Raw genomic sequence first — 17,392 nt, forward strand, 5'->3', positions numbered from 1 at the left:
GAGAAAAGGTGACATAGTGGCTATCAGAAAGAGCCAGAAAAATAGAGAAAATACACATCAGTAATTGCTCCCATTTACTTGATGAGGAACAGAGAGAGTAAATTAAACAGAGTGAGGAAGTTAAAACAATCCTTAATTAGTTTGCTTTACATGTCATTATTCCTTAATGCCAACAGATTCTCTAGTTTATATATTTAAAGTGAAGTGGGGACCTTCTTCGAAATCTTGATCAAACACCATGGAGGGAAATGGCATCGGTTTAATGCCATTGCAAAGTGATCTCACGTGCCTGAACAATGACATTCCTCATTGGTCAGTGTAAAATACAAAATTAGAGATGTAAAAAATAATGCTTGTGTTTACATACTAATAACATTCATAAATGAGAGGAACAGCTTTCCTTCAGGAGCGAAGATAAGACCGAACTGGGAAAAAGGAGCAGAGCCTTCATGTGCATCTCACACATGATGCTGATATGGTTGTTCCTGGGTTTTTTTTTGTACTTCCATTTCTGCAACATTTCTTTCCAAAGTTATTTTTCTGCGAGTTCCATGTAAGGGAGCTTGAAAGCGAGCTGCCTGTCTCAGTGATTTAAGAGATTTGGATTTGTGTTTGAAGCTGGCCCTCTAGAAGGATCAAGTTAGGGATTGGTTTGACATAAAAAGCACAGCTGAGTCAGGAACTCTTTCACAAACACACCCAGTGCACATATATAGCCGTCAACACACACACACACAGACACAGACACACACACACACATGTACACACACATGCAGACGCACACTCACGGACACACACACACACACACACACACACACACACACAGGCATAGTGTCAAAATAACACAAAATCACACCATAAAATAACAATGGAGCGAGTCACAGTCAATGCCAATTTTGATATTGTTGTACAGTATAAGGAAGTTCAAAAGCTGAAATATTAAGCTACAGCTTAGAGACGTACGATGACGTTTTTGGCCACAGCAGGAGAAACGGGTCTCCAACATCAAAAGTGAAATGTTTCCAGCACACATAAAAGTGCATGAGGATGCAATGAACAGCTCAGAGGGTTTAAGCTTCTCACAGGCGAGGAGCAGCAACATGGGCAGCCTGCTGACTTCTACCCAGAACCTGTCCTCAGCTAGTTAACTCCTGGCTGCTGCTGACAAGTCTCCTGCCATAGGGACAGTGTACCAGCTAAAAGACAATTCACATCTCCTTATCTTGTCTTCCAAAACGTTAATCCAGGTGTAACCAAACAAACCTGTTTGCATCCCAGACGAGTTACTAAGGAAAGCTCCTGCCAGATAAACGTACAGCTAGCAGTTTACAGACAGCTGTCAGACTAGTCTAACTAGCATCCTATCAAAATATATAGAAATCTCACACACTTGTTTGACTTCCAGAAAGCCCCTCCTGGATAAAAAGGTAGTTGTCTATTTCCTAACTAAATTAGCCTCTTTGTCAAGTTGTTTCCTAATATATTTTATGACGTCCAGATGGAAAATGTTAGTAAAATTATAAAATAATGAAAATACATTACAAAAACTGCATCTGCATCGTTCAATTTCACGTAAAAAGTGTTATGCATTTTATTTACTAAATATAAATCAATTCATAAATTACATATAATTATGTAACTATTTACATTTTGCAGTGTAATTTGAACATAGTTCTACATTATCGGCTTATAAGTTATATGTTTGTTTGGCTCCAACTTCCACTGAACTAATAAAGAATGGAGAAGGAACTCTAAAATTACAGTATCACCATACTACAATGTGTGGAACAGGAGCACCTGCTAAACAAAATAGTTTTTTACTAACTTAATACACGTCTGGATGTCACACTGCTGTCCGTAGCTTAACATGACCTTAAACCTTTCACTGTTTTGCCCAAATCAAATAAGCCTCTCACAGATAAAAAGATATTGGTCTGAATGTGAGACACTCTCATTGACTCCCAGCCAAAAAAGAAGCAGTCTAGTCTGCCTGACTGTGTTTTCAGTGAAGATGGAAATAGTCAGAAATGAGAACTGCCAATAACGTAACCATGGAGACTGCATTTTTGGTGTAACGGTTTGCTGACTGTTTGGAAACAGCAGTGATAGTTTTGGGCCTAGATTTTTGGTGTTACTATTTTTTAACAGGTATAGTAAATGGAAATTGGGAAAAAGAGAGATCATCATTTTTATACGGAGTCTCCCGGGAAAATTGGGAGAGTTAAAAAGTGTGTCCATGGCACTGTGCCTGTAAGACAGTGTTGAGGGCTCAAAAACCCTTTGAGCCCATGTATACATGGTGTGTATACATGATGGTGCTGTGGGCGAATGAGCCTGTCCTCAAGCTTTTTATTGATTGTTTTATAATTAGTGGTCAAGCCAAATGGGTTCTCATTAGCTCTCTAACAAGCCACCAATCACTTAAAAAAAGGAGGCTTAAATTGAATTTTGCAAAAAGTTATATAAGAGAGGAAATTTATTCAGGTTGTAGATTAGGCAACAACAATAAACACACTATTTGGATGAAATAGTGTAAAAAAAATTAGCCGTACGTTGGGAAAACACCTCAGTGTATCTTTAACTCATCAATCAAAGAATTTAAGGCATTTTCATTTTTCAAAAATATTTTATTTGATAGTGATCCAGGTACAAGGAAAGAAAAGAACATGGATTTATCTTACAGGACATGGGAATGAGACTGTAAAAGTTTATTTTCTTGATCCACTCTCTTCTTGGACAAGGACATGCAAGTGAATACAGAAGGTTGTTTACAGAAAGAAAAAAGCAGAATGTACTGTAGAAATGGCATTGGAGCGGGGCGTCACCTTGCCCCATACTGTACAGAAAGACTCCACCCAACAACTTTCTCTTTTTGTCGTTTTTAATCCTCTTTTATAGCAAAAAGGCAACACACAGATAGGCTACAAAGAACCAACAATATTGAGAAAATGAACAAAAGAGAGGGAAAGCCAAAGTACTTTCATCCTTCCAAAAAGAATTTTTTCTATTGTCTTGACAGGCAAATTGTGAGCGTTTTTGCTCCTTGTGTTCAAAAAGGTTTTCAGTTTCTTTAGTTCTGACATGAGAGGAGCAGTGTGGTGAACATGCAGGACAAAGAGTGACTCAGTATTTTGGAGGACTACTGACCCGGCATTTCACCGTGCTGCGAGTGCAGAGAGCCTATCAACTCCTTATGGCCTTGCTGCTCTGCTCTGACAGCAAACTTTACAAGGAACGGAAAAAAAAGACATTTTATATTCCACAAATCTTTATGCATATTTCACAATATACTTTTATTATCATTTTAATAAATACAAAACAACAACACTGTGATTTAAAAGAAAACAATGAGTATTAAAGAGACACTAAAACGCATTAGACATTAGAAATATCAATATTAATTTGGTATGTTCTTTTACTGACATCTTGTCTTAAGGTGGATGAACCAGCACATTATACTCGGAATCAAAATCCACAGCCGAAAAAGAAAAAGAGGGGACGACAGTATCGGACATGAAAGGGATATTTTTCAGCAATGAAAATGGAATGGCATAATCAAGTGGAGATGCATATGGATATATACACATATATACACACACATGAACACCACCAGAATGTAAAATAACCTGAGATACTCTTTGCACCTCATTTCCAGAACACTGGCCACTGGGTGGATGATATGAAATGACGATGGCGTAAAGACAACAGTACAACAGCATCTGACGGCCTTTAGTTTCCACCCCCCTTTATCAACATTAGCAGTACAAAAAAAGACAAAACAAACAGTCATTGAACCAGAAAAATCCTGAACATTAATATCGAAAACATTGTTGTAAGCAGCGTTTTGGAGTCCATAAAAGGCATACAAAGAAACAAGCTTTTCATTTTAAAAAAAACAAAACAAAAAACAACATTGTCTGAAAAGATAGAAATTGAGAATCAGAGGCTGAGAAGTTGAAAGTGGCAGATGGTTAAGTGTGTGTGCGTGTGTGTGTGTGTTGTGGCGGTCAGGCAGATAGAAAGTGGTCTGCTCCAGACTGTGGCTGTAGAGACGGAGGCAGTGGGACCTGCTAGTTAATATACAAGGCTTTTTCTCCATAATCACTGCACCTTAAACAGCGGCTCAAAGCTTCACTGCAGACTGTACACACTGCCGTTTCTTCTCAAACACGACTGAAGGTTATCGACCCAACACTGTGCTAATCATAGTATACTGGCAACCGAGGCGCCAAGCTTCAGAGCGACGGCTGTTTTAACAGATCAGCTGATATACATACAGCACTTCAGTTGGACCGAGCGGGTCATTGCGTTGTTTTCTTGGATGATTCTGTACCATGGAAAGTATAAAAAACAAAAAAAAACAATAAGTGCTCTAAAATAAGCAAACAATATTGAAAATGGATGGAACTAAAAGACACAAAAAATGTTAAAATGGGATCAATGTAAACCAATAATGTTGCTCCATTGATGATGTTTTAGGTAGTGTGTCATCTCTACTGTCAAATCGAACAGTTACTGCACATGGTCTACAGTGGGATGATCATAAGAAACACTCCTTTGTCTGTAATGTCCGCTTTCTTATTAAGGCTATTTGAAGAATCACAACTTTCGCGAATGCACCGATCGTTAAGTGCCATGACTGAGCTATGTGAGACGCTTGCCTCCCTTCCTCCTCGTTTCACTGCGAGCAAGCTGCAGTCGTGTCGTGTAGGGGAGCGTAAACTCGGTGCGGTAATATTACGTAGGCAGTAAAACATATAAAAATGAAATAAAACTCGAAATGCTCGGAGACCCCTTGTACAAAAATAATGACTACACTCCCTCAGTCTGTTTCTGAAAACAAGACAATGCCTGGAGTCGCCCCAAACCGTGGAGGGCTGCATGATTCTGATATCAAACTTCTTTTAGGACAGTTTGTAGGAATTAAATAATCAACTCGCTCGCCCGGTACAGTACCCTCTGTGCGCAATTCTTCCAGCCTCACATCTGCCCTTTTCCTAAAAAGACCCTCAGGAACTCTATGTCTGCCACCCAATTAGTCGCAACTATGGAAATGGGCGTCTTATTTGTTGCTGTCCGTGAGCAAAGCCTTACTCTTTAATATCTCTCTGTACATTAGTATATATTTTCTTCTCTCTACTTTACAGTACAGAAACTCCTCTTCACATATTCTTCCGGTTCTTCATGTCAGCAGGAGCTATGTTTTTGTGCTTATCACCAAAATTGCAGTGCAAAAACAATAATTAATAATAATAATGATAATAATTAATGGTAACTATTAACAAACAATGGATTATAAAACAATTATTTTATGGCACAACAGCCACTCAATTCACATATAATACAAATAACCAGATAAAACCAACTGTACCTGTATATGGAAATAAAAAGCTCAAACTGAATTAGGCTTGCATAGCAATGCAACAACAAGGTAAAGAATATATTTACAGGAAACAAAATTCCCTTTTTTCCCCAAGGGCGGTTACTCAGAAAATTAGTTGTTCTCATATAGATGTTTTCATTTTTTTTTTTTAACTTGCCTTTTTCTAACAAAAAGAAAATTACAGTAAGGTAGGAGGTGGAAAATATTTTCTTGAGGACGTAAAACATAGTGAGATGTACAGTATGTCTGTGTCTATACATCACATTTACAGTTCTGTGACACTGCCGCTCACTGGTTCCCTCCGCCGCGCTCCTTCCCTCTGAGAACACACAAGGTAAGGACAAAGTTCATTGCCCCATCTAGCGAGGCGTCTTTCTTTCCAGGACGGGCCAGGCTTTCTCCAGTTCACACCCCAGGCAGGTCACTCTGTGAGAAGCGAGGGAAATGAAGGTTAGTCAAAAAAAAAAAGGTCTGTTAAAATGAAGCGAACGGCATTTTCATTCATAATAAGTTTCATTCATTTAATCATATTCGAAAGACTGAGTTACGCACATAACTCCCCCGAGTATTGGCCCTGTCCATTGGTCCCCAGGAATTCGGCGTGCTCTGTGGCGGTCCACTGCTGCGGCTGTCGCGGGCCCTCGGCCTTGCGCGGCCCCGTCGAGCCCTTGGAGGAGGCTGTGCCGGAGGAGCTGTGGCCGCCGGGGGAGGGGAAGGAGGGTTTACTGTAGGGCAGGCACCCTTCCTCTGGAAAACACACACAAGGACCCACAGACACCCGTTAAGTTGGAAACGTAGCCAGAAAAATTGGACTTTAAAGTGATAATACACAAGATTCTTGTTTTTCCTGATTTTTGGCGACACCTTTGGTGATAAGCGGCCATTACATTGGTGTTTTGCACTGGCCCAACATACTGTAACATTAAAGACACTAAATGTAGACTGCAGTTTCTTACATTTCTTCAAACTTTCTTATATTTAGTCCGAACAAACCGCTGTTGTTGCTTCCGTAAACGTAAAGCGCATCACTTTCTGTGCAGCAGGAGGATTTTCCCGGGAAATATGGACCATATGGTACAAACTCGTTTTGGTTTTTAAAGCGCTATATAAATAAACTTGAACTTGAACCCCCTCATAGGCGTTTAGAATGGCAAATGTAAAAGCTTAAATGGATAGAGGTTGAATCACTACTGTATGGTATCAATCGGTGATAAATTAACATTTATTCATATGAAAAAGTTGCTGATTATTACTTGAAGTTTTATCGATGCACTGAAAAATGCCTGACTAACTAACTATGTGACCTACGCGCTGTAGAGATTAGCTGTTTGCTGCAGTATGGCGGGCTACACGGAGACAAAGAGTCTGCACTTCGCAAACCCCCACTCTCCCTGACATCTGCAGTGTGATGGTGCCAGCAGACAGTGCCAGGGCGTGCCACAGAGAGGACTCTCAGCCTCACACATGGGCCTTACAGCTACCAGCCTTGGGAGGGGGTAAATACAATAACAGAGGGACCACTGGCTGCTGTGGCACCCCCCGCTGCAGGGCAGTATAACATTGACCCTCAGCAGTCTCCCCCGTTGCATGAAATCTCATCATACTACTCCCCACCGCTCCGCTAATGACTGTAATAGAGCCTGCCCCGACCTCGCCGGATTCTACTGTGCATCAGTCAGCGCTGGGAGCCGTATGGGAATTCACTTATGGTTTTTTTTTTTTTGCGAAGATGCTGATTGTGGCACCTGTCTTTGTCTCCCAGGCTCTCTGTCTGTCAGATTGACTGTCTGTGAAAGTCCTGGCACAAGGAGGGCAGGGGCGCACAGCATGGAGATATCTAATGATCACACGCACACGCACACACACACGCACACACAGATGGGGTGTGTGGTTTTCAGAGTGGCTGCTGTTTGTGTGAGAAAAAGAAAGCTGAAGCGATTAGAGTGCGTCTCAGTTGCTGGGGCCTCCTGCCTTGGTTGGAGCGGAGCAGGCCAATGTTGGCCACAGTTACAGGGGGAGCGGGGAGGCTGGGGAGGGGGGGGGGGCGAGGGGGGCATTCTGGAAACAAGCAAGTGGCAGACAGTGCAATCTGTTCATGGGAGCACAGTCTCAACTCAGCGTGAAAGCTAACTTCAACACAAGAACTTAGTGGAAAAATCGCTCACTGCCAAAGCCGGAGCAGCAACAAACTTCGGTGTCCTTGTTTTGTCTTCTTGCTATTAATGCAATGAAATCACTCTTTAACACAATGAATGCCAACTACAGACTACAGACAGCTAAAAAAAAAAAAAAATCACTCCCATTTTGATTTCAGTATTGTTAGATTATGAAACCTAGATGTTTTATTTCCTTGTCATCAATAGAATCATCAGTAAGGGGAATTATGTAAAATGCAAATTGAACACTGATACAGCTGATGGATGCTGCCTTGTTTTCGTTGGTTACCATGGCATTTGGGTTAGCAGTGTACCAGCTTGGCTTTAGGATTGTGTTGGGCTGGGAGGTGATGCAGAGCTGGCATAAATCACACATCTTTTCGACATCTTTATAAAGAAATAAATGTCAAGTAGACGTTTATGTAAAGCCTGTTTATGTGTTTAGCTTCTTTAAATTTGATTCACTCGTACCTGTTTTGTGTCCCCTGCGCCCATCGTCCGCTCGGTCCACGGAGCCCAGCCTGTCTTGAGCCTGGCGGTGATGTTCCAGAGTGGTGCGTGTCTGTCTGTCAATGGAGCTCTTCATCTCCTCCAGCCCAGACAGGGGCCCTGACATGGGCTGGCGCTCCAGGGATGAAGCCTTCCTGTCTGAAGGGGGTCCCATGCTGCCTACACTGCGGGCCCCCTGGATACGGCCCTGTCCCTGGCAGGGAGGAGGCTCAGGGGGAGGAGGTAGGTCTGCACAGAGGGGAAACCACAGAGTAATCAATTACCTGTCAATAACATGCTACAAAAAGCATGCATTACTTTAAATTGTAGTATTACTTATAAATTGTACTCTCATCATGACACTCATCACGTGTGGAAACATTTCCACTGGGAGCTTTATAATTGCTACTTGTTTAAAGTCATTAAAACAAAAGAAATAATGTTTTTCTATGTCAGTTTTGTATTTTATGATTAACAAAATATGAAAAAAGCAATTTTGATCCAAATGTTATGACAGAGTGCCACACAGTTCCAGTGATAAATGATCAACAGTAATAGCAATTGTGGCAGTACACATAATAACACAGATGAAAATGTGAAGATCAGTTAAAAAATGTTTTAAGGCAATCTCTACATAAAATATCTAAAATATGTCTTAAGCAACGGACTGACCGTCTGCGCTAGGATCTCTCCGGTGGGGTGCTGTGCCCTGGCTTCGTGGCTTGCGGGTGGGCCGGGCGGCCCTCTGGTGGCCCAAGCTGTGTGTGCCCACTGTGCTGCCATCTGTTGAGAATGGACTGCTGGGCCGGGGCCTGTGGGACAGGCCTTTACCTGCAGGCAGAGACACAGGCACACAGGTCAACTTGTTAGTGAAGATACCAAGGAAGGGAAAAAAGCAAGAAACGAGATGGGGGGGCTGAGGCCTTAGCTGTAGACTTAAAAAGGTGCAGTTTATTAATCAAAGATCCAAAAACCTATTAGAAATCAAAGATAGAGCTTTTTTAGAAAAGAAGAAACACTTGTTAGAAGCCTGTAATGAGGTCGCCAGTGTAACATATCACCCAGTTATTTCTTCAACCCAAGTAAGCTAGAGTGCAAAGCCAGGGGAGTTAAAGGAAGTTAAGGATAGCGAGACATCCTCGGTCCAGCCAGGTACAACAGGTGCCATGCACAACCTGGGCACAGCATCCACAAGCGGCAGCAACAGAGAGGAAATCACCAGCGAACAATATGGGGGAAAACACCAGCCAAAGGACGACAGAGGAGGAGCAATCAGAGGAGAAAAGAGGAAATCTTCATCTTCCAGTGGTAAAAGTTCCAGACCAGCAGGTTGTGGGCCGCTGGGCTCCACACACACACACCAACCTCTCTTGCTGAGGCTAGTGCCCTCCAGGCGGTAGCCAGCCTTGTCTGCAGCGGCCACCAGGGCCTGGGCAAAGCTGCAGTGGGTAAAGATGGAGCCGTCAGACGAACTGCCCAAACTGGACCTATGGCTGGAGAAATTACGCTCGTCCTCCGAGGCCGAGCCCCACCCGTTCACCATGGATCCTGTGGAACACCACAGCTACAGTTTCAGCAAGTGTGTGTGTACAGTATGTGTGTGTGAGAACTTGTAAGCCTCTGTGTGTGTGTGTGTGTGTGTGTGTGTGTGTGTTTTTTACATTTGAAAACATTCAAATTCCACCACGTCATGTTTATAGCTTCTGGCTCAATTGGAGGAAATTCCATGGCCACAACTTTTATGAATGTATGACCTGCCATACTGAACATCTGTGCAGTGACTATACATTTGGATGGATGAATGTAATCTTATAATGAGAGGTAATATTAAGTCAAAGGTCCCAGACTTAAATGGTTTTCTGTTTGCTGCAGGGCATTACTGTTCTCGCAGGTGAGGAGCGCTTTTGTACAGTCATTCTGTTCTGGCCTGCCCTCTTTCATCTGCTACAAACATATGCATACAGTGCATACATAGCATACACACACACACACACACACACACACACACAAATGCACACAGTGGGACAGCAGGACTGAGATCTACTGAGTTTGCTCTTCTTTTGATAAAGAAGAATGAGCGCACCTGTGCAGAGCGGAGTTAGCTACAGCACTGCCTCAGGTGACACAGATGAAGCAGCTCACAAAACAGTGTGTTGGATCAAACACCTGGTGGTACACACACCTAGCTCTCTTATTCCTGTTTGGAAACGCACAGGCACTGCTGTCTAAAATGGGCTGCATGTTTAAGAAAAGATATAGTTTGAATACAAAATCAAGGTAGCTCAGTTATAGCTACCTTGATTTTGTATTCATGCTATTATGTTATAAAAACCCTGAAATATGGAACCCCATATGTCAGTTTCAGGATTAAAAGACAGGAGGAAAATGTTGCACGGCTGATTTAATCAATAGCCTAGTTAACATGCTCGCAATACTGAAAAATGATGGAAAATCTGACAGGACTAAAGGGGTTCCTGGAAGTTCCTGCAGCTTTCTGCTTGTGTATCTGTGCTACTGTAAGTATGTCTTCATGCTCTGATTTTTTTTCTCATATAAAGAGCCAAGCCAGCACTTTAAATATAAAAGTATCAGTCTGCCAATAAAAATATGCCACTTTGGCAAGCAAGAGCACAGAGCACAGTCGGCTAATGTGACAGCTTTCTGTGGGACTGGTTTGGCAGACTTTGCAAAAGTGGCACTAACCCAAGTGCTCTGTTCACACACACACATACACACATACACAGACGCACATACACACACACACTCACAGTGAGGTGAATGAATAGAATGGTGGTACAGAGAACTCGGGAGGTGTGAGGGTAAAGGTCGTGGAGGGAGAGAAGGGGACAAAAAGTTAGCAGCGGGGTTTAGAGGAGGTCAGCGGAGTACAAGAGGTGACAGTCAGAATCCTGGCCAAGACCGGCTGGCAGAGCGGCTGAGAGATTCAAATTAAGCCAACTCACACATGTATCAGCTGTGGCGAGAGAGTTTGGTCTCTCAGATGGCACTTCTCATTGGAACACAATACGACACATTTAAAAATGGGCATAAAACTTAAGAAATATGATTGTGGTTTATTAAGCCAAATACATCGGGATATCCCCTTGAAAGTGTTTCCATTTTCTCCATCTGCGAGTCTCTACATCTTCAACCACATATCACAATGATGTGGTTATTCAGCCACTACATGTGACCTTAGGGAGTTGCACCTTCAACGGCCAACGTTTCAACAGCTTCCCACCCGTACTGCAGCAAAATTCTCACAGATTAAAGGAAACTTCTATAAACTATAAGCTTGCATAAGGCAGAGAACCCCTTACACATTCCATTTTTACAGCGCTAACTGAAATCCACAGGCAGTAACTACTTTCAGTCCTCTATCTTGCCAAGCTATTTTCTTTGAAATTCTTTTCTCAGAGTTTTTCTCTAAGAAAGAAAGACAGCAATTCCGCTGGGTCCAATCCTCCCACAAAGAATAGAGCAGATAATGAAGTATAGGCAGTGCCAGCCAAAGCACTGAAGCTTCCAACTCCTCCGGCTCAGCTAAGGAACACTGCCTCAGCAAATCACATCACAGAATGACTTTTCAGTTGCACTAACTGCCACTTTCTACTGCTGCACCTCTGGAGCACTTCTATTCTCAGAAATAGCACTCCAATCAAACTGTAATCACTGTAACATAATTTGATAAAAAATTCAATCTAGTTTTCTCTTTTTGCCCTAGAATTGTGGATTTTTTTCTATAGCCCTAGACCAAGGTTTGCACTATGGATCTGTCATTTTATCATGTCTTGAACCAGAGCAATGGGCCAAGCCATGTACTCTAAAAACCACTAGCTGACACCTCTCGTGCTCCACGCACTAATAGACCAAGGCCAGTAAATGGGAGGTGGTTGGGGGCAGTAAAATCCAGCCTAGGTCCCTCCTGCCACTAAAACTGATTTATACTGACGGAGACCCTCATCTGCATGTCGTTAAGCGGCGAAATCATTCCCCCTGACGAGCAGGCGTCTCTACCTGCCGTCAAGAGACGTGACCCTGCTCCTCACAAACCTGGCAAGGCTTTATGGGAGAGTAATCGCCCAGAACAGCCCAGCTTTCAGCTCATTGTAGACATAACAGCCTTACCGCTACCGCATCTCAGCTTTACGCGACCTATACCTCCTGCTCTACACACAAAGCCTGGTAATACCTGTGTGTTCACTTCATCTCTCCGGCTCAGGCAAAACACAGGCCCGCGAATACCCACCAGAAGATCGGGATTTACATTTATCTGCTGAAAAATGTGTTGTATTATCTCAGAGCATAGAATAACACATTGGAAAGACCGAACAGACAATCTGCTGGTGAAAAATGGCCCCAGAGGAGAGGGTTGGCTTTTTTCTGGGGCAGCAGGGAGAATGTTTGATTTACTGGCCTTTGGTGTAACATTAAGAAAACAGACCTATTTCCATATTATTAAAACAATGACAAATCTATCAAGCGGGGCTCGACAGGAGTCTCACTCCTACCCCCCTCTTTGCACAGCCTCAAAATGGTGGCCACAATAAATCTCGGGCGGTTTTCCCCCCTATCCTCCCTGTGTTCCTCCCGCTAACCCTGGAGCTGGGACCGTGTCTGTGTTGTCAAGCGATGGGGAGCGAGGCAGACTTGCGGAGCGATAAGAAGAAATAGTGCTGTCTTCAGAGTAATACAGTGGAGGAGAGATGCAGTAGATTAGGGCCCAGTTGCTGCTTTATATTCCTCTAAATATATCAGCAGTAGCATGTGTCAGCGCTACCAAAGCCACTGTTCCATCATCCCATGGAAAACTAGTCTTTAGGGCTGCCACCGACAGGGAAGACCAACAAGCAGCGCTGTCAACCCTTCTACTCCCATTCTCTCTCTCTCAACTAGCTCAGCTCTTCTAGCTTCAGATACATTCTCCGCTCCCTCCCTGTTCCTTTCCACTCATAAATTTCCAAATACCTATAATGCGTATTCTTTTTTTTTTTTTGGTATCCGTCAGCCTTGTTGGAAGAGCTGGAAGACAGTCACGGGGTCGCACTACACCGGCATTTTGTATCACCTCCTGTCCCCACGGTACATGATAGCCCGATCCCCGACATTATTCAGAAACACCCCTGCAGTTTTAACCTGGAGTTTTACGGAGGGCTAGCGTGGCCCGGTCAGTTGGTATGAGAGCGGCAGTGCGGGACCCGGCCCCGCTGTCTCCACCGTTCCAATGTCATGCCCTTCATATGTCCCTCCGACAGACGGCTGTAAAAGCTTTCAGCGAGTTGTAAAAATGGAAATGGTGCCTCTGGTCTGGAATGGAATATGCCGCACGTGAAATTTATTTCAAATCTCCTAGGGAAGATATGGGTGGCGCTGGCTCCGGTGCCGTGTGCGAGTTAAATCACAGTCACTCTCCCCTGCTCGCCTTGCCTCTCCCTCCTCTTAATTTCCCTCTCACTATCCTGTTTAAAATTCATGGACTTTCTTATCTCTTTTTTGGAAGCGATAATTATAATTCCCCAGAGTCTGCCAAAAGTGCTTAAAAAACTTGATTGAGGCATACTCAGTAAGCATGTTCACATACAAATTAGCACATAACAGGCTCATGAAGAACATGTTACGGACAACAATCTGTTCACTGCAAAACAAGACAAAATAACAACGCAACCTGAATACATTTTACTTATACATAACGGTTAAATCACAGTCAGTAGCATTAGAATTAAAACAATAAAATATATAACATGCTGACTGAAAAGTACCTAAAAATAATGGCATCATAATTTTCTGTTTTGGTGAAATGATTTCATGTTTGTTCGTTGAAATTTTGCACAAAATTACCATTGGGTGTTTGGAAAATATAAGGGGAAAACCAGAATATACTACAATACAGTTCACATTTGTGTACATCAGAAAGACAGAAAGGTAATACGGACTACAACTAAACCATACGACTATGCTGACTATCTCACCTGTTAAAGAGCTGTCCAGGTTGTCCATGCTGGAGCCCGGTGTGTGCTCAATGCCGCGGGGATGCCTGGCCCCGTAGCCTTCATCCTCCTCCTCCTCCTCCTCTTCCTCGTCCTCATCAGGCAGGTCAGTCTCCAGGTCAGAAACCAGTGTGCTAGACACATAGCCCACTGGAGGAGCCGGAGCCTGGGGAGGAAGAGAGCCGCTCTGCATGTGCCTGGAAGACAGAAAGACAGCGCACTGTATGTAATTACCCGCCTGGTATGCACATCTATACACACCCAGGAATGTGGAGGGGTGATGAATGCAGACAAAATAAAGGAAATATGACATTCAATAAAAGACAGGATGGCATGAAAAAAGGAAAGACGGATGGAAGTGGAACTGTCAAGCTAATTTTAGAGACCTCTTTCACATCCGACGCGCTGAATAAATTTGGACAATTCCACTAATTCTACGGTGCTGCTTGCATGCTAACACAATGACCCACTAATTGCAACTGTAGACGGTACAAAGGCACGCTCTCCAGGCCTGTCGACACAAGGCTGTCACCTCACAGGCAGCCCGCTCCGCTGACAGCCGCGTTTGTTTGAGGAGGGCGATGTCTTTGACGCGGTTTGCACTGGGATTTGGTTGTAATTACTGGCCCTCTCCTGTTGTCAGAGATGCTCTCTAACCAACATAGTCATTACTGGGTAACATGACATCTCCTTCCTGACAAGGCTTCCATGTCCCCCCCCACCTACACTATTATGAATGGATGCCAGTCTCTCATTCTCTCTGCCATGCCGACAGAATGAAGCATGGCCTTCATCTGACTTGCATGAGCACAACAACAGTGGAATGTGCCGTATGGGTGGGTGGGTGGGTGGGGGGGAGTAAACAACCGTAAGAAATTGTGTCTCTTAGAGTGAGCAAAATACAGTAGTCGCCTAAGTGGTAGCATGGGCCCATTAAAATGAAATGATTAATGGGTATATCCACAGCCACAGCACAATGCGTGACTACACACTTGACATGAAGAATATTGTAGAGCCAAAATAAATCCTTGAAGCAATAAACACAGACCGAAATGTACAGTAAGCATTTTAAAATAACAGCAATATTTTTTTTTATAATAACCATATTTATATGGTGCTTTTCTTAATAAAGTTACAAAACCGAACAAACCATATTGGACTTCTAACAAACAAATTAAAGTTACTATTACAGTGTAATGAAAGCAATAACACAGCTGAAGAAAATTCAGTTTGGTAACTGTATTTCCTCCATGTTTTGGGGCAAAAGTTACCCAACTTGACTCTTTAAATGCCGTTTTACCATGACATTTTAACGTGCTTACCATGTCTGTTTTGCCATGTCCAGTTGGTATGCTCTAGTCAGCTCATCCAGATGTGCCTGGAGCATGGGCTGCATCTCCTCTCGGGGGGAAGGGGTGAGGGTGGCCGTGGATTGCTGGCCAAAGGACACTGCTGCTGGGGAAGAGGCAACCCCACGGATGGGTGGGGTGGGAACCCTCTCCTCCTCCTCCTCCAGCTCATCCTCCATGCCCTGGTGAAGGTAGGTTTGCACGGGCATGGGCGGGCCCCAACCATCACTCTCATACCTGAGGGCCAGAAGATAAGTTTACTTCACAAAAGTTCTCACAATCACTTGATGTGTGAACGTGTGTGTGCAATCTTTTATTCTGATCATCTGCATCCCACAACCAAAGGTGACAAATATAGATCACTTACATATTTTTTAACTATTAAATGCACCTCATCAACTTATTACTTATGCTAACTGAACAAAGAAATTTTGATAGTAAAATATCTCCTGTGGACAGAAACAGAAATAGAATAAAGTGCAGCATCCATCTCCCAAAAGTCACCAAATGTAATAGGGGACAAAATACAAATATGGGTATTCTAAGTGGAATTCATGTACGCTAAACAAATTATTACTCATGTACTATAAACAAATAACTTACACATGAAGCTCTGTGACCTTGTCAAACTTTGCAAAGAATTTGTTATATGACAGTCCTGAGTGGAATTACAGAGGTACTCAGGCTTCCATTCCCCATAACTGTGCTTATACATGCTGAAATAATACTGGTCATAAAGAAAATGTTCATTAAAGGAATTTGTCAGTGCACACTCCATAGGACATAACTGTTTTAATCTGCTGCCATTAAGAGCAGCCTCAGATTTACAGTGCACAGGACTCTTCATTTGCCAGATAGCCTATTAAAGCAGATGACTCTCCCAGATTGGAAATGGGAGTGAGAGGACAGAGCACCTACTGGACCAGAGAGAGACACACACACTATCACTTCAATAAGCTACTCTTAGTGTGCACGTACTGTATAGTATGTTTGGGAATGTGCAGGATTTGAACAATGTTTCAGTATACTTTCTATGTTGAACCAGTCAGATAATTAGCGTAGAGTTAAACAAAAGAAGTGATTGGTTTTGCATCAAATATCTAGAAGGTTTTTTATTTCTACTTCAGTCTCAGTTCGTGGATATCACTCCCTGCAGATAAATTCCCCACTCTGTCTCTCTCTCTTTCTCCTCTCTGTCTCTTTTCGAAACAATGCAATTATGATTTTTTTTTTTTTTTCCAGTGTGGGATTCAGCAAATAGATTAATCTGAAACCATCTGTGTGCCTATGCGGTAGTAGCAGCAGGAGACTGCTAGAACAATGTTTTTTTTTTGTCTTTTTCCAGTCATGAAGTTTTCCCTTAGATTGAAGACAGGATCAGCAGAGAGATTGATCTGCAACCATCTGTATGTGAGTGTGTGTGTGTGTGCGCCTGTGTGTGTGTGTGTCTGTGTGTGTGTATCTGGCTGCCTGAGGAGACTGTACACACATTGATCCTTCAGGTTTTCTCCAGACGTACTGTAGTACAGTAATTAGCTGCAGAGAAAACAGACAGTCTCGAGAAAAGCAGAACCCTGTTATTACACACAGCAACTGGCTGGTGTTGTCATTCACATTCACATTCACATTCATATTCACAAGCGCTGTCTTGTTCTTTCAAGCAAGCGAGCAACTTGTTTCCCTACTACTAAGGTGGCCAGGGGAAGAAACATCTGTCATAATAGCAAAAAAGGACGAGCACACAATTTGTAGTGCACATAGTGTTGAATATCTCTGCGAGGAAAAGTCAGCAGGCATACCCTCCTCCTTCATGGTGCTCATTAGGATAGTGGTCCATCTCAGTGCCAGGGAGAGGGTGAACAGGGGGAGGGGGCAGGGGAACGTTGGCCCAGTTGGACCCGTTGGCCTTGGTGGGTTTGGAGCCAGCCTTGGTCTTCTTCTTCTTGCCTCCCTTTCCACCTTCAAATGGAGAGACAGATTCAATAAAATTGTAAAAAAAAAAAAAAAAAGAAAATCAATTCTAATATA

General features: G+C 43.0%; 1 protein-coding gene across 1 annotated transcript in view; it reads right to left on the reverse strand.

The window, feature by feature from the left end:
• Window positions 1-2,645: 2,645 nt before the first annotated feature.
• The window catches only part of robo2 (roundabout, axon guidance receptor, homolog 2 (Drosophila)), a 164,009-nt gene continuing 149,262 nt past the window's right edge, over window positions 2,646-17,392 (reverse strand). Inside the window, exons 23-30 of the mRNA XM_071925348.2 lie at window positions 17,164-17,323; window positions 15,338-15,601; window positions 13,986-14,212; window positions 8,701-8,853; window positions 8,011-8,277; window positions 6,988-6,999; window positions 5,936-6,130; window positions 2,646-5,809 (exon numbers count right to left, since the gene is read on the reverse strand). Of these exons, the coding sequence (XP_071781449.1) occupies window positions 5,808-5,809; window positions 5,936-6,130; window positions 6,988-6,999; window positions 8,011-8,277; window positions 8,701-8,853; window positions 13,986-14,212; window positions 15,338-15,601; window positions 17,164-17,323 (1,280 nt within the window). The 3' untranslated portion in view covers window positions 2,646-5,807. The remainder of the gene's footprint in view (window positions 5,810-5,935; window positions 6,131-6,987; window positions 7,000-8,010; window positions 8,278-8,700; window positions 8,854-13,985; window positions 14,213-15,337; window positions 15,602-17,163; window positions 17,324-17,392) is intronic.

Source organism: Centroberyx gerrardi, chromosome 6, assembly GCF_048128805.1.
Source record: "Centroberyx gerrardi isolate f3 chromosome 6, fCenGer3.hap1.cur.20231027, whole genome shotgun sequence".
Taxonomy (NCBI): domain Eukaryota; kingdom Metazoa; phylum Chordata; class Actinopteri; order Beryciformes; family Berycidae; genus Centroberyx; species Centroberyx gerrardi.